Genomic DNA, 17,850 nt, shown 5'->3' on the forward strand with positions numbered 1-17,850 from the left:
GTCAGAAGTATAAGCCTTAACTGAGTATATGACTCGTGAATCAAAGGTATCTACAAACACCACAGCACTCTTCAAACCCAGCTTTGCTTGCAGAGATGATACTACTTACTCTGAGGTCATAAGGAAGCATTACCAGCATCCCACTGTGATCCATGAAGTATGCAGCTTCATTATGTTCATACAGTTTTTTATTTCTAGGCATTAGCAGTGGAGTATGTAGCTTGATGGCTCCTGCACAAAACCAGTAAATTACTATTATTTCCCATTTCAGAAGTAACATGCTTCTTACAAGCTCATGAACAACCTTGCAGGGCATGATAATCTCAACCAATACCTTTTAAAAATTACATTATTTTAATTGTCCCTGCCATTTAAAGAAAGCCATCAAGCAAACTTTGATGTTTTATCTTGCACACTTCTTGGGCTGAGCAGGCAGCCCACAGAGAAACAGAGAACTGTCAATTCCATAGCCCCAGCAGAATCATCACCTTGCCCTCGCTCTCTAAACACCACCTTTCACAAAAGCGTGCACACAAGACAGGTGAGAAACTCTACAGATACTGTTTTGGTCCAGAGGCACTTCCACAGAGAACAAATATTGTTCAGACATGTTGCATCCTGTGCCTCAAAAACATACTAGAAGTGTTTATGGTTCACATCACAAATACCTTTTTTCCTGGCTATATTTTGCAACCATCTATCTGTATGAATCCAATTTTCACAGAAACCTTACAATTAACAATAATATCACTAATGACTGTAAAATACTTCCCTGTTTCAAACTGCTGATTCTCAACTATTATATTATAGAAGCTTTACTCATGTCTTCAATTATGTTTCAACATAAACATTTAAATAGAAAAAAAAAAAAAAAAAGCCCCAAATACAAGGAAACTGTTCTAGCCACTATGGATGGCACATACAATCTAACAGAAAAAATATATATTCAAAACCCCCCAGTTTTTTTCCAAAAGAATTAAAACATTTCAACCCTTAAAATGCTAACAAACACTTCCCAAAGTCTGTCAAGCTTTAAATGGGGGAGGAAGTAACTTCTCCTTACTTGACTTCACATTTCTCAGTTTCTCATTCTTTTGTATTGCCAAAACCTGATCGTGCTTAATCAGATTATGATATAGTAGGAAATATCTCAGTTTCTATTTTAAAATCCTCTACTTTTCCATAAAAATAGTATCATGAACACCTACAAAACAATACAATGTATAACATTTCAAATGTGACAGCATGTGCATACATTTTTTTCTTCTCTTAAACTAATTTAAAGCAAATACTATTACTAATGACTGGACAGACTCCTAGAGAGAAAAAAACCATCAGAGACTATTAAACACCATGACACCAGCTCTGGCTCAAGAAGTTCCTCAACAGCAAATCATTGCTAAGAGCAGCATCACTGAAAATACCACTATACACTTGCTCTGTTTCCATGCTCTTTCTCAGGCCGTTCCCATTCTGGCTATGTTCAGAGAGAGGTTACTGTGCCACAAGGATGCCTGGTCTTTCACTACAGAGCTATCCTTATATTCAGATCTAGATTTTATGTAACACTCCCTATCTCTAAAAGCTCATACAGACTTGTCGTAACAACCAAATACATTCAAAGATATAATTAAGATTTTCACTGTTCTTTCTGTAGAAAATTTAAACTATTCAGATTTGAAGTTAGCAGCTACCACTGGGATGCTGAAGTAACAGCAAAAAACAATGTAAAAATTAAAGTGATATGCAACTACTGAACGTGCCTTCTGACTCATGCGATAGCAGTAAAACCATTCCATTCTCTTAAATCCATTCAATCATGAAAAAGTAAATTAATGACTTCTGTAAACACACCCACCGTGTCTTTTAAATATCCGGCTGACAGTCTCACATACATGCTGCTGTATCTTGGCTGCCCAAATAGAAAAACTACCCTGAAACCATCACAAACAAAAAGAACATATATAATTCATATGCTGTGAACACTCCCACGTAATATAGGCAATCATTACACATAATATAGGCAATAAGCATTCTGCTATCTCATCCCACTATAATAAACTGTAACACTTACATAATAACAACTACAGCTATATAAGACATTACTGTACTGTGTTACCTTGTATCTCTTTAGATTTAGAAAGATTTAAGAGGTGAGAATCCAAGAAGGATTACTTTGTTTGCCATGATTAGAAAGGGAAGAAAACAGTCAGAGGCAACACATTCTGTTGGCAGCCAGATGCAAGTATCAGTAGTTTGACAGAAATTCAGAATAAAGAAAATAATCACCTGGACATAAGCTTAAAGCTTTAGTTGCTACAATCAAATACTGCTCGTTTCATTGAAGAATGAATGTAAGGTTCAAATGGGAAGTGGTTATTCAGGATCACACAGTACAGACTGTAGCTTTAAATGGGAACTAACGTGAAGGTTAATCTTAAGAGATAATGCAAATCGCTCAAACATCTTAGAGTTTACCTGTATAAACATTTTTTTTTTAATCAAAGAGGAAAAAAAAAACCCATGCATCCCCAAAGCAAGCACCTACAAACCTTCAGCATATCACTGTCATAGGTGTAATCTATAGCTGGCGATATACGCTGTGAAAATATCTGACTCATCATAGTCCGGTAGGCCTTTCCATCCACGTTTGCTAAGGTATGGTGGAGTACTTCATGGAGTTCAGACTCTTCCATTTGTGGCGGTGGAAGGTGTTCACTTTTTAACAGCTCCACAGCTGTTGGTCGTGCTGCAGGATCATGGTTCAGGAGCCATGTAATAACCAATCTCTACAAATTAAATCAAAATTTTACAGTTTAGGAAAACTGTATATTAGCAGTATTTACAAACTTCTCAGTCACATCACATTAATACAAAAATTATGAGACTCTACAGGGGTCAAAAAAAGCAGGATCTGAATCTTTGGGGTGGACATTCTTTGCTTATTAAATTGTAAGTGTATTTTACTGTGTTATTATCGGAGTGAGATTTACTAAAACACCAATTATGAGAAGTGTGCCTACTGGGATCACAAAATATGTAGTAACCTTTGTTGTTCTATGTTATGCTAACTCTGGCATCTTTTTATCAACAAAGTTAGGAGAAAGCAGAATTGTATGCATAACAATAAACATTTAAGAGTTACAGATACTAAAGAAGGGCTTGGCATAGTTCAGTAAACTGTACAAGATGGAGACATTTTTATGGTACTAGTAACAGTCAGATTGCTGTTTCACATGCATAACAGCCAAAAAGCTAATGCTAATGGTCAACAGGAGTCCACTAGCACAAGGAAAAAGTATCTAGATGGTCCAGAAAAGATTACACTGCTCCTTATCAATTTCTCTGCCATGGAGGCATCCAGAACAGCTCTTGGCAGCATTTTCAAACTCAGAGTAGTCTGTTTAGCTTGCACACCTCTTTGGTCTGTGACACGGGTCTCTTTCAGAAGTTTAACTTGGGAGTTAAATGATATAGCTGTCATTTGTCTGAGCCTAAAAAGTCAGAACTGTTCCTTAGAACTTAAAAGGGTATGCCAACAAACTCCGCATTTCTTTATGACTGTGGTCAGGGAATTTTGTAAGTGAGTATATTTCCATGTCAACTTAGTATATTCTTTTGAGATTTTCTTCTTCCTTACTTTGTTCTGCTGTCATGTAATAAGAATTTGACAGAGATTGTGAATTTAAAATGAAGTGGAAAAAATAATAATTATATTTTCTTGACAGGGAATACCTAATTGTTAAAGTGTCTTCAAAATTACCTGCTTTGCATGCTTGACTTCATCAAAGTCTTTAGGAAATACAATAGTGGGCTATAAAAAAACAAAACAAAACAAATACATCTGAATTATAACAGGCAGTCCAATTTGCTCAGGCTAGTTTTATTTTTAAGTTCTACGTATTTAAACAGAAACTAAGCATTTTTATTGCCCTTGGCAAAAAAACAAAAAACAAACAAAAACAACAGCAACAACAACAAAACACCAAACCACAAAACACCAGAAACAAACCACATGGCAAATTTGTTTTGAAGAGATAAAAGGAAAAAGAATGTCACTAAAATGCTTTTATGATGTTCTGTACAATGAAGATACAACCCATAATTACAAGCATTCACCAACTACAAATACCAACTGGTTCCTAAGACAGACCCACCAGGTCTAAACCTAGGTATACTAAAGCCATGAGATCTTTATCTGATGTTTACACCTCTAATGTTTTGCACCATAAAAATTAATTTTACAGCTAGAACACTGACTGACAGCAATACCATTAAGGAATCCACAGTGCATTAAGGGAGTGTCAGTACCAGCTCCAATTTTACTCTTCACTTTTCATTATATATTTTATAAACTTTTTACTTTAAGCACTCCCTGTGGAAACATTTTTTCTATGTTTTGCATTCTTTTACAACCCCCTTAAACTATTTGAGGCACAAAATTAGTATCTTTTCTATCTGAGCACTTACCAGTCTTAGCTGACCAAGAACAAAGATCCTTTCTGATGCAGTACTCATGGGATGATAAGACATTTCAAAGAATATTATACCCAGACTGAACAGGTCCACTTTCTAAGGAAGGAAAAAAAGGAAACTTAACTGTAATACCTGTGAATTTTTTGAAGATGACACCAGAGAAAAAATAATGTTTTGTTAAATTTCACAGTATATTACAGCTGGAGAGATCGGTGGGATTTTTTGTAGTTTTGTTTTGGTTTTTTGTTTTTTTGGTTTTTTTAATTTTTTGTTAAATGACACAGTCCATTAAGGTTTGGTAGACTTCAATGACTTCTATCATCACAGCACTGCCACGACATAAACGACTCCCACTTCAAAAACATTCTTGCTTTGAAATTCAGCTTGTCTCTGCATATGAACAGGATCTGCTTTGATGAACAAGTGCACCCCAACCTCCCCAAAATCACAGTCTAGGAATCCAGGAGAGCAATATATACTTCTGATGATGACATTTTACCTTAACTGAAAACTAGAAGATTTTTATCCTATTCATTTATAAAGGTCCTCCATGATTCCCTGCTTTCAACTTGAAGTCACTTGCACCCAGTCACGGTCACAGTACAGGCAGAAAAACTGACTTGCCCACATCCTTCTACCCTTGGCCTCCTCTCAGAGGAACATTTCTCATTACTTTGCTTCTCAGAGCAGTCCCACCACACCCTGTTCCACCTTGAATTCACTTTTTTTTTGAGCAGGAATGACCTAAAATGTACCTGGTACCTTAGGTTTCATGCTACCTTTATATTAAGTCTACTCTAATCATACCTGATTGTAGGTAGACTTAGTGCTTCCTTGGACCTCTGGGCTGACATACAGCGCAGTGCCAACCATCCCTGTCAAATTACCTACATGGCAAAAGATGAGAGTACTGATTTCAAAAAAGTGGGAGAGAAATGCAGCATCAACAAATCCCCTCACTCATCTTCTGCCCTCATGTCTTCTAGGTTGGAATGTAGTCCTTACTGACGGAGACCCAGTCAAGAACAGTTTGCAAAACAGACAGTTCTTACCTTCACATGTCAAGTATCTGTGTCTATCTATAGTAGCTAGACCTATCTATTGCTTTACAGATTTGTAGTAGGTCAGCACACAAATGATGCAACTAAATTTTACCTCCATTACACTCAAGATACACAATGTACTCAAGTTTTACTTGAAACACACCATTCAGCCTATTACAGGTGTCAAAAAAAAACAAACAAGCAAACCCCAAAAAAACCCCAGAACTGCAACCAAACAAAAATCCTTGAAGTCTTGAAATTGTCTGTACAGGCAAGAGAACAGAAATGCAGATGGAACAGATACAAAAGATCTCTATATACCTCACCATGAGAAAAAGCACTGATCTATGGCAGAAGGCTAACAGTGGAAGCAAATTAATTTTTAGCTAACAGTCAGAACTGTCATATTATATGTAACGTATCTACCCAAAAGTTGGTGGTTCTTTTTTTTCCCAACCAATAAAAAAAGGCTTCATTTTCAAAGAATGAATGGAAGTTCTAACAGAGTATACAAGACTGCAGAATACAATATTTGCTTAAAATCATTTAGAACAAGCTACTATGTAAACTAACCTGATAGGTCAGACATAGCAGAACTATCCGAGTGATTTTCTTCTTGTTTGGAGACCACCTGAAATCCAGAAAACAGACGTATTGTAAATGGCACTTGAAATGCTGCTTGTTGGTTTAATTAATTAACATGGTTTAATTCTAGAAGCTTAGAAATAAAAAAAAGTTTATGGCATTCACAATGTAAAGTCCGATGAGCACTACGGTTTTGTTTTGTTTTCATCTTTCATGTTACTGGAACATCAAATGCAAGGGTTTTTTCATTCACTTTCAGCTGTACTTACTGTATTTGCTGGATGGTCTGTAGCTAAACCAAAATCACCGATTTTGACATGATCATCTGAATCTAAAAAAATGTTCACAGGTTTCAAGTCTCTGTGGATCATTCCCTGTTACAGCAGAAGAACCCACAGAATATAAAGAATGAACACAATTCAAAATAAAACTCTATTTATAACAGACTAGAAAATCATATTACCTACTTTCATTACAGTGGGAAATCTACTACATTAAGTCATTAAAGATTAATTTTGAAGTAAGACTACAGTCTGTAGCTCAGAAGCTAGAAATAATTTTCAGTGCTACCAGATACCTAACAAAATGTTTTTAAAGGTGGTCAAATTTTTGTAACAAAGGAAAAAAAAAAACAAAACCACAACAACTCTGAAGTGGTTCACTATAAAATCAAAAGTTTATGACAAAATATTCTAACCCCCTAGAACAGATTAATAATGGAAAGGGCAAGGAATGAACCTTGCTAATAAACACCCCAAAATTAATAGATATGAAGTAATCCATACAGAAAGAGGCATAATAGATATTATTAACTGGTCATAACCGTCGTATTTACTAACCTTTTCATGGATGTAAGCTAACCCATCTAAAATTTCTCGGAAAAGCCTCCAAAGCCTACTAGTGTCTTCATATAATCCTTGGTCAATAGTATCCCTTAATGTGCTCTTTTCACAATACTCCATCTTCAGTTGGACATATGTAGGGGATAGTGGGAAGAAAGAGCAGTGTTGTCAAGAAAAGAAACCATCAAACTTCTATCTGTGTGTATGTTAATGTGGGGTTCTGTAACACACAGTTCAGGAGCAAACAGTATCACCAAGACATTCAGCTGTTTGAAATTTTCCTGAGAGCTGTCTTTTAGCTAGAAAAAATACACTCACTTAATGGGTTCTAGCCCATTTTCTGGGACAATGGTACAAGCTTGTGTAGTAGTATATTCTCTAACATAAAAGGTAAAAACAAGGTGAAACCAGTCAAGCCCTAATGTACATTTAAGCCAAACTGTAAAGTATCTTTGGCTTTATTTTACTTGATGTCTTAACTGCTTATATTATAAATATACATAACACATGCAAACAAGCTATTAAAATCTAATTCTGTCCAACTGTATCTTCCTTCCAGACAAGCTCTGGCACTGTTTTATAAAAAATTGCACATTGCCACAGAACAGTAAGCTGCAATTGTCAACTTCTCCCAGAAACAGTCTAACTCCTAACACAAAGGATATGTTGTCAGTAGTAAAGCCTGAAGTTGCAAACCTGCAGGAATTTTACCTTGTACCTACAGTTAGGGCCATACAATGGCATTGCAGATTAGTGTTGTCTGTTAAAAGAAAGTGTATACGCAACATAGTGCCTTTGAAGAGAATGGGGAAGCTTTCACACCTGTGAAATAGAACTTCCCCTCTGGAAGTGAACACAGTACACTTCAACTCCACATTGGGAATTAACACTATAATCAAAATCAAGAACACCAGCTACAGTGTTAGGGGGTTGGGATGGATAATCTATACAAGTAACAAGTGCAAGGCAAAACAATGCTTTGGAAACTGCCAACTCAAAACAGTGGGCTAAGTTGTTCTAAGGTTAGGTCAGGAGTAGTCAACTTTTACATGTACACAAGCAACAACAGTGATCCCATCACACACTATGGCACTACAAAACTTTGCTCTCCAGGCACAACAACAGAACCTCGGAAGGCGTAACAAGTCACATGTGCTGCATAGTGCCTTCCATCAGCCAAGCCTTTCAGAAAACCAGTCTGCTGCAAAACCAACATTGAACTTAGTCTCATTTGCATTTTTAAAACGTCATTACTTTTCTCATGAAAACCAGCAATTAATCTCTGCAGGTTGGAATAAACAGTAACCTTTTATCTGAAAAACGCAAGCATGTTTGTACCTGAATGTACAGGTAATGCACTGTCTGAATGACTGGTGTCCTGTCTCCTCCTCCATGGCTGTTCTTTTCATTGCCTTCTTCATCCTTTATCACAATGAGAGTAACAGAATGGTTAACTACAGGAAGCCATCTGAGTTTTTAGGTATGCTACTATTTTTTAATGGCTGGAACACATTGATGAGAACTCACCTTCTAAGGCTAGGTTTGAATAACAGTAAAATAATAGACTGACATTTTTGTAATACCACTTCTTCTAAATAACCTATAATGACATGTGTGACCCAACTCTCAAGTAAGAACAAGTGCCATTTTGCCATCATTAAGACACTGGAGGAAAAACATTCCAGAAGACCTGAATGACACCTAAGTCTCAAAGCGTGTCACATTTAAAACAAAAATTTAAAATTTCCAACTAAAATATACAAAGTTTACTTAAATAGTGTTAATAATGCAACACCTGTCCCCAACAAACAATTTTGATATAGTGACAGAAAATGTACTGTGTATTATTAAATTACACATTGAAAGCTTTTTTATGCCAATGTACATTACAACAGAAAGAGGAAGGAGAAGAAGCTTTAATAAGAGCATTTTACAGATCATCAGGATTGGCAATGACAGATTCTAGATGCTGTAGAAAAGTGTGCATTAGCTTTCTAGTGATACAGTGCACTGACTGTTCACAGCAAGTGCTGTGATGAAAAAAAAAAATCTTAAAATCAACTAAAACCTTACACTTTATTCTGACTTCCCATCTCTTTCTGACTGCTAGCAATATGTATTGTCACCACTTTTGAAAAGGGGCTGGTATGAGCACATATACTGGTTTATACCATCTGAAAGCAGAAGAAAATGTCACCTTTCAGATGATGTAAGGCAACCCATACAGTTAACTGATAAATCATGTACATACATAAGCGTTAAACTTGTAATAACCAGGCTCGTGACTATAAAGTGCAACTCACATTTAGCTCAACAAACACGATGGGAAACAGAATCCAGGTTAGCTGCATCAGACTGAGGTCTATGGAATGCAGCTCATGATGGCACATTTGCTCTGATGGAACATAACCTTCTATGGTTCTATACTTACACCAGAAGTGAAGCAAAACTTCCCAAATGACCTGTTTGCTTGTTGATGACTATTTTACGATCTTTTCATTTTCACTAGCTTTATCTTTATACTTACTGGAGGATGACCTTTACCGTTTTCATCCTCATTATCAAAAATTATTTCGCTTTCAGAATCTGTGGTTGGCCTGTTTACAAAAAGAGAAAGAAAAAAACACCACAAAACTTTTGGGTACCAAGAAGTATTTACTGAGTAATCTGGAAACTATTTGCAGAAAAAAATCTAAGCTTCTGTTGAAGACCTTCCAATAAATCTTAAACAAAAAAGCAAAACAAAACCCCCAAAGGTATCTTGCTTGCAAAGCAACACCATCTTCCACAGCCCAGTCTCTTAAAGGGAAGGTACATATTTGCATCAGTAAAATTTATTTTCTCTATTCAATAAACAAAACTAAGATAAGTTTACTTACTTGCTTAAATAAAATAACACCATGAGTGAAAGGACCACTCCATACACATAGGCAGGTATGGAGTGTGTTAATAAAAAAAATAAAAAAGAACGGACAAGTAAGGGCTTTTCCAGGATTTGTAGCATTTCTGTTGTTATTAAAAACTTTACTTTCAAGGTTGGAAAAGACACTCCAACATAAAGTAAACAGTCATGCATTCTGACACAAAGGATAAGAAACTTTTAGAGGCCTAAATCAAAACTTTCCTTGTACACTGACAGTTTTTTGCTACAAGTTTTCATCTTCCTGGCTGACTGCTGGCAAGTACAGTTTTTGAACTAGGGGACAAAAGAAAAAGGTGGTGAACGACCTCTGACAAAAGAGGTGAGAAAGATAAAAGACACAAGCTTGGAAAAAACAATTCTGCTCATGTTCCGTATAGTGCCAATACTGAAGCCTACTTACAAAAATGAATGTGAGAAGACCCCATCACCGTCATCGTCATCATCACTGGACTCCTGATCAGCTCCACTGAATTTGTTGCTGGAGGATCTTTCACATGAAGTACTCCACTCAACTGAACTTGTCAAAACTGGAGGAGGAGCATTAGCTTCCACATCATTGGTCTCCTCAGAGGTAAGGATGAAGAGACCGGCTTTGGTGGGCATTCTTTTCTCTTCGGCTGTTTCAGATGACGACACAGTGGGAACAGGACTTTCATGTTTTTCTATCCAAGCATTGTAGTATCTCACAATATTCTCATGGTTCAAGCGGGAAAGTAATGTTACTTCCCCCTTAATCCTCCGAAATTGCTTGCTGGCAGGGTTTATGCGGATACGTTTCACGGCATAATAGCAACCATCAAGCTTGTTTCTCACCTGCAAAATGCAAATAAATCTAAAGCCAAATGCTGCCTCTACTTGGTTAGGCATTTGTAAGAAGTAGAATAATTTCATGGAAGAGGAAGTTTTCCTTACACCTGGGAAATGACTACAATTCGAGTGCAAGCTTCCTCGTACTGACAGGCTTCTCCCCAGACTCCCAGGAACCTCTCGCAAAACCTATCAGCCTATTCAATTCCAGTTAAAAAAAAAAACAAAAAACAAAAACCAACAAAAAAAACCACAAACCCACAACACAAGCATAGCACACTACAAGACAATACATAAAGCCATGCAAACATTGAATATATTGTTTAGCTTCAGAGAAAAAACCCACATCCCCCAAAAGGGTTCCATAGAAGGAAATAATTTTTATACCAACCTTGATGACTGCTCCAAAAGCCCCTTTACCAAGTAATTTTAGCTCTTCAAACTCATTGTAGTACCGTGAAAATTGTCTCTGTGTTTCTGTGAAGAATGAAGCACTGGATATCTGACTGCTGGGTACAACTGTCTCGATGCAATCTACACCTGCTGAATCTGTAACAAGGATATCAAAGTTACCACCGCTGTTGGTATGGGGATAAGGCACAAGGGTCTGTCAAATAAGCATCAGGAAGAAGATAAAACCTAAATAATTTCAAGTGTAACTAAACTCTAAAATACAGAAATGCTCTGCTGTGTAGAGTTAAGCTCTAGTACAAGCATAAACCTTAATACAGTTTTTAATTACTAACATTAATTATGCTGGACAAAGGAACTGATTCTAACAAGAAGATAATGAGGGATGAAATCTCACTGGAACATCATCTTCCAAGGACTAAGTGTGACATTTACACTATGCAGGAGGTGGATGAAATTACAGGGCTCATGAAAGCAGCAGCTGCTGCTACCGATGAGACAACAGCAGACAGCCCACCCCAGCTAGTCAAGGATACAGAAGTTGAAGACCCTACTAGCTTTTAAGGTAGTTAATGTAGAACACTTTTGCAGTCTTGTCAAGCTCTACCACAGCTCAACTTTTCTGTTACTGCAGGCATGTAGTCTGCTTATTTACCAGAATATGGAAAGAACAAAGTTCCTTACCATCTAGATTTTCTTCAGCTACAGGTATTTTCACTCGTGGAATGTTTATAAAACTATGTTGTAACAACTGCTGAGGAGTCCATCTTTCTTTATCTTCCAAGCAAACGCATCTGTTAGCAAACCAAGAAGAGAAGTGTTCAAAGATTTATTCCTTATCAGGCCTAAATGTTCAAAGAGGTCTCCTTACATGCAAGAAATTATCACCTTTATCATTCAGATGGAAATCAGAATCAAAGACGGACTAAATGACTTATCCACAGTGACACACAAAGTTGGTGGCAGGACAGAGAGGAAGAAAGCACCAGACCTGTTCTCCCATATCGCAGATTAGCAGACTGAGCCATGAGGGAGCAATCACTGCTTCTCTAAAAACTGTAACTAGCAACACATGGGGAATTTAGCTGTTCTTTCAAAAAATCATTTTAAAATTAAAAACATAAACCAAAACAAAACAACCAACCAAAAAAACATCCAAAACATCCCCACAAACAAACAACAAAAAAAACAACCAAACAAAACAAAAAAACCCCAAAGACAAAAAGATAGAGTAATGCAACAAACATACTTTTCCAGAAAGTCTTGGAAGTCAGCAGGTAAATTGGTAGGAACAGCAACTGGATATTCTTTGGTTACTTGGCCCTGGCTGAGTGAAAGCAGAAGCAAGCCCAGACTCCATACATCTCCTTTCTTTCCAGGTTTGCTGGGAAGACCATCCTCACTAAAACGAACTTTGGTTTGCTCAAAAACATCTGCTTTGCAAATATCAGCTAAGCGCTTGGATATGCTGTAGTCTGTCACCTTGATGTTTCCTTCAGCATCTACTAGGATACTGGAAGCACAAAGAACTTTGTGCACTACTGAATTATTGTGCAAGTAGTCAAGAGCTGCCAAGATCTGGGTCACATAATGGCGCAACTGCTCAATTGGAACTGGAGTCTCTTTGTGTAAGTATGTAGAAAGGCTGCAACCACTTATGTGCTCCACTAAAATGTCCACCACAATTGAATCGTCCCGTTCGTTAAGGTTCATACATTTATAATGTACTATGTTTGGGTGACTTAGCTTCATCAGTGAGCTGAACTCTGTTTCTGCACCCTGAAGCTGTTAGAGAAAATACAACATAAACATGCATTGTGTCATCTCATGAACACACCACTACTAAAATATATAACAGATACAAAATACATACAAAATATATGACATTTTCATCCTTTTCTGAAAATGAAGTATTGTACACAAGGGGCAAGAACAACTTTGGTTTCTGCCAGGTAAGCCTGATTCCTTCTTTCTTCAGAATGTTAATATTTTATTATTTTATTTATGCATACTTGCAAATACACTTTCTTGCATTTACATTATTGTAGATGAATACCCAAATACCTCAATACACCCGTCTTTTGTTGTGCAGATACTCTAAACACCTGCACTTTCAAGCACATCACCACCCTCTCAAGTTTCATATAAACTAGCAGCCTCAAGAAAAGCTCTGAACCCCACCTAACCTTTACTAAGCCAAATGCAAAATATGGGCATTACCTGTTTCTTACACTTCTCAATCTTTTCTATTTCATGCGTTGTAAGAAGCTTTCCCATCTTTTTTTGCCAGCGCAGAACCCACTCATATATTAAAACAAAGTCTCCACTACAAATTTCCAAGGCATTGTAGACTGATTTACCAAGCTGTTCATCCTTGCCTACATATGGAGAGAGAGGAACAGAGCTTTTTCTGTTTCTAAGGACTTGACAAGAGCTCCTGCAAATACTAAATCAACACCAGTAAGCCTGCTTTCAACAACTTCAGAAACACAAACCTACTTACAACTAAACAAGATCGATACCTACATGGTAGGTAGGGAAAATATCAGGTCTGATGAGACCAAATGCTATGTAGCAGTAGTCAAGTGAAAGCAAATAGCACATTGGCAAAAAAAAATGCTGCATGTTTTAAAGAAGTGCAGGCTTTAATAAATGAGCACTATTCCTGCTGAGCAAATGCTGGGCTCTACACACAGTAACATAATTGTTCATCCTCATATTGAAAAATAATAAAATTGTGTTTGCTCCAGAGACTTTCAGGCTGTTCATCCTGCTGTTAAGGAAGTGCTATGTTGAAATGAACAATGAAAACATTTGATGGTCCATTCATATGGGCACTCATGGAGGCCTTTCAGCTCCAAAAGTCTCCTATCATTTCCTGTATCTATGTAGCAATGGAAGAAGTAAGTATGCATTTCTAACCCTGTGCTAATCACTGGTTTCACGTGTTACTGAAAGCTAAATGACTTCATGCTTGGTAGTCATGCGTATCTGACAAGCTAGCTATTTACATTTAAAAGCAAATAGTTTTCATTATTATTTGAGTTACATAGAGAATATCAAATGTTGAGAAGGTGGTGGTTTTTTTTTGGTATGGCTATTCAGCTATGTATTTTATGCTGGAGAAGCAAATTTTTACTTAAAATAGTCCTAAGAAAATATAAAATATTTACCACAAAGGAGCTTTTCCTATTATTCTCTCCTACTCTTGACTGACAACAATATTCTCTGCACCCTTGCTGCTTGTACCTATTGACATTGTTTGAGTTCTCCCTCTCAAAAAAACCCCACACCAAACCAGCCCAAACCCCAGCATTTCAAGCTGCAACTGTAGTTTTGCTTACCTAGACATTTTCCTTTATGGACAGTAAGTTGCCCAGCACCACTTGTACTGAAGTTCAAAACTTTGTAATTTCCAGGGGACTCTTCATTGTTACTAACAGGAAGCTGGCGTTCTCGTCTGCAATGTGAACAGAACACTTTTCTCCAACTCAGAAATACAGTATTGTTGCAGTCCCTAAAGATACCAATTCTGCAAGAAGATTAGCTTCCAGAGACTTTTGCATCCAATGATAATATCCATGAATTTCAGAGATAGTGCAAAGATACAGGTCTGATTAGAAAGCCATTTTAACAGCAAAATTATGCTGCACTGGGATACCAATATTCAAAGCCAGGAGTTGAATCCAAACCTTAAAACTTCTGCATCTTTGGATGACACTCCCAGTTGTTGGGGTGGGGGACTTGGAATAAAAAAGTAAACATACTACAGCTTTGAAAAACTATCTAAGTTTAATGTGGTTTGCATTCTCTTTCAAAACATTACAAAAAGCAAATATATGCAATTTTGGAAGTTCATTCCAGCTTTAGCATAATTATTTTTCCTAGCTTAAAAATGGGTTTCCCATTTGCCTCCTCTACTACTCTAAACTCCTCCTTCAATAAAAGGGAAGTTTTGCAAAAGCTTTCAAAGCAAGTATGATCAAGGTGTTCCTTCTCACATGCAGGTATGAAGCTGCACGTAAGATCAGAAAGAACTCAAGACCACTAACCCAAATCAACCTCCATTACTAGAAACATCACCACTGCAAGACTATGCTCCAAATAAATGCAATCATGTATGGAGATCACAGGAGTATATGAAGGCTAATAATGTAGAAGCTCTTTCAACGTAATAAGCACTACATAGTAAGGAGATGCTGCAGGAAACTTCTTACAAGTACTGTATAAAGAAAAATATGCAAAGAAAGCATCTGGTTTTCTGAACTCAAATAAGTTTTATAAATTAAATTATTTTAGATTTTAATTCTCTTCTGAAAGTTTGTGTCTCAACAACCAAAATTTCAGGCTTCATAAACAGCTAAAAGTATGGCACCACTGTTCTTGTGAAAAGAGACCTCAAAAAAGTAGACATGTCTAGCTCTTGCCTAACTCTACATGGCATCCAAGTTTAATCTTTTTTTTATTATTCTCACCATTGTTAAAAAAAAAAGTAACTGCCTTTTTTGGGGTTTGTTTTTGTTTGTTTTTTTTTTTAAGTAAGAATGTAAAATGTAAGAATTTGTGTGGAAAGTTAATATAAGTCCATTGTATGTGTTCTGCATTAAAGCATATTAAACCTTTGAGGTACTTGTCTTGTTCCGTGAGCAGTGTCTCATTTTGTTATACTAACATGATCATGAAGATAGGAAGAGAAATTTATGGACTATCAAACAATATGCAGAAACACTGCCAAACATGACTTGGGATAGGCAAAGGGAAGAGATGGCTGCAAGAGTCAAAGTAGGATAGATCAAAGAACTTCTGCTGCAGGTATCTAGTGTTGCTCAAAAACGTGAAAACAAATTTGAACTCCATAGACAAGAAAAAAATAGGAATACACCATTTCCATTAAAACAACAGTCCAAATAATAAGCCATTGGCACAATCTGAATCAACACTAGGAAAATTAATACCAGGATACCTCCACTGTCCTTGACAGTTATATCAGCTACAAACACAGGAAAGGGGAAGAAAAAGTATGAAATTAAAACAAAACAAAACCACCCCAACCTACCTGTGTTATCACCAATCCTAACCTAATGGGTCACATACCAGCAAAAGAACCCTCCAACAAGCTGCTCTGCAAATGCAATCAGCATTATCCGACTCTCCAACAGGAACTTTACTCAAGTGTATCCTTCCAGCAAATGTTTTGAGATCAGTATAACCTTTAATTTAATGAAGGTTTTGGAATAGCTCAATAACTGATTTAAAAATAGTTTTTGTCTGGAATTGGCAACACACTGCATACTTTTAAGAAACTAAGTAAACTCTAAAATCCTTCAAATGATTGCCAAATACTTTCTAAGTTAAACCAAGGGCCAAGCTGACTCCCTTAATAGGAAAGTTCCCAAGTTATCCATAGCACATCAGTTAGTTAAACCATGCCAAATGAAGACGACTGGGGAGGAGGGGGGAGACCAAAATGAACAGCTGAGCAACATGGCACATTATTCTCTTGCCTTCAAATTTCACTTTGAAATCTAATATTTGGAAAAAAAAAAAAAATCCACACGCTAAGTGACATACTTACTTTGAACGTCCAGCTGAATTTGGTCGGTGTTTATTATTCGCTCCATGTCCCAAGCAACTCCCATTTGAACTGGAAGCAACTCTACATCCTGCAGTATCTCTTCTATGCAAATTTTCCTGACTTGTCAAAGCAGCTATTTCCAAACGTTCCTATAGATCGGGAAGCCACCAAATAAGCACAGAAACTGCTCCTATCTTCATAATATGTGAGTATTATTCTATGACTATTATTCTACGAAGTCACCTAGATCACAGAAGAAATAGGTTTTCATAATAAACACACACGAGGCTGAGGAAGAAGTGCTGCAATTCAGGAAGTACATTTCAGCAGTGTCCAAAGGCAAAAATATAAAGATTCTTTACAGTTAAGCCAAAAACATTAACATACCAGCTTTATTCTACGTCTGTTTGAAAACAGCTATCTCAGTACACTTAAGATGCTAATATGGAATTGTCCCTTACAGTTGATTTTATTCCAGAAATAAACCCCATATAATCAAGAATCTATTCTAACCTAGATCTATTAGAAGCACTGGATGAGAAAAGCTGTCCAGGACAATTCAGTCATATAAATGTCTCAAATTTTTATAAGCATATGCTACAGTACAGGAAAGAAGTTATTGCAATGTTTTTTGCATGCTTGCTTAGGAAGAATACCTGTTTGGCAATTTCTTTCTTTTTTCTTTCTTCTCTTTTCTCTTCCTCCCTTCTCTGAATCTCATTAAGGATTTCACGTTGCTGAAATGAATTTTGGTTTTGTTAGAGATGCAATGCAACTGCTAATCCTACCCTGGTTAAAAAGAAGAAAAAAAAAAAAGTGCTACTTCAAAAGTTTTAAAGAGGACTTGTGGGTCTCACAACAATTGAAAAAAAAAAAAAAAAAAAGGCAAACTAGCTCACCTGAGGAAGTTAACAGCATCAATTGTCTGATACAGGAGAATGGAGTTGTAGACTAAAGAAAATTATTTCTACTGACAGACCCAAAAATAAAGGTTCATACACAGAAAAGATAGAGGAATATGCTAAAAAATTCATTCAAAAAAAGAGCTGTTCTATTCGTATTCCCACAGCGTGGAGACTCTATACTACTAATCTCTGTGAGACTCAGATGAATCCTCTTGTTTCTAGTGAGGAATGTATGCTGGTATAAAGTCTCTTTAGATTAAATTAATTGCACTCTAGAGAAGTC

General features: G+C 36.7%; 1 protein-coding gene across 4 annotated transcripts in view; it reads right to left on the bottom strand.

Annotated features, from left to right (window-relative positions):
• EIF2AK4 (eukaryotic translation initiation factor 2 alpha kinase 4) overlaps positions 1-17,850 on the bottom strand; it is a 39,312-nt gene that overhangs the window by 16,832 nt on the left and 4,630 nt on the right. For all 4 annotated transcript variants that reach the window (XM_042790595.1, XM_042790596.1, XM_042790597.1 and 1 more), the window contains exons 5-23: positions 17,319-17,399; positions 16,663-16,811; positions 14,432-14,547; positions 13,308-13,465; positions 12,337-12,872; positions 11,772-11,881; positions 11,068-11,225; positions 10,270-10,682; positions 9,474-9,543; positions 8,285-8,368; positions 6,944-7,066; positions 6,374-6,478; positions 6,093-6,150; positions 5,284-5,363; positions 4,471-4,572; positions 3,764-3,814; positions 2,553-2,789; positions 1,859-1,934; positions 110-231 (exon numbers count right to left, since the gene is read on the bottom strand). In XM_042790595.1, coding sequence (XP_042646529.1) covers positions 110-231; positions 1,859-1,934; positions 2,553-2,789; positions 3,764-3,814; positions 4,471-4,572; positions 5,284-5,363; positions 6,093-6,150; positions 6,374-6,478; positions 6,944-7,066; positions 8,285-8,368; positions 9,474-9,543; positions 10,270-10,682; positions 11,068-11,225; positions 11,772-11,881; positions 12,337-12,872; positions 13,308-13,465; positions 14,432-14,547; positions 16,663-16,811; positions 17,319-17,399 — 2,829 coding nt within the window. The remainder of the gene's footprint in view (positions 1-109; positions 232-1,858; positions 1,935-2,552; positions 2,790-3,763; positions 3,815-4,470; positions 4,573-5,283; positions 5,364-6,092; positions 6,151-6,373; positions 6,479-6,943; positions 7,067-8,284; positions 8,369-9,473; positions 9,544-10,269; positions 10,683-11,067; positions 11,226-11,771; positions 11,882-12,336; positions 12,873-13,307; positions 13,466-14,431; positions 14,548-16,662; positions 16,812-17,318; positions 17,400-17,850) is intronic.

This window comes from Tyto alba, unplaced genomic scaffold (genome assembly GCF_018691265.1).
Source record: "Tyto alba isolate M040663 unplaced genomic scaffold, T.alba_DEE_v4.0 Super-Scaffold_18, whole genome shotgun sequence".
Classification (NCBI taxonomy): Eukaryota; Metazoa; Chordata; class Aves; order Strigiformes; family Tytonidae; genus Tyto; species Tyto alba.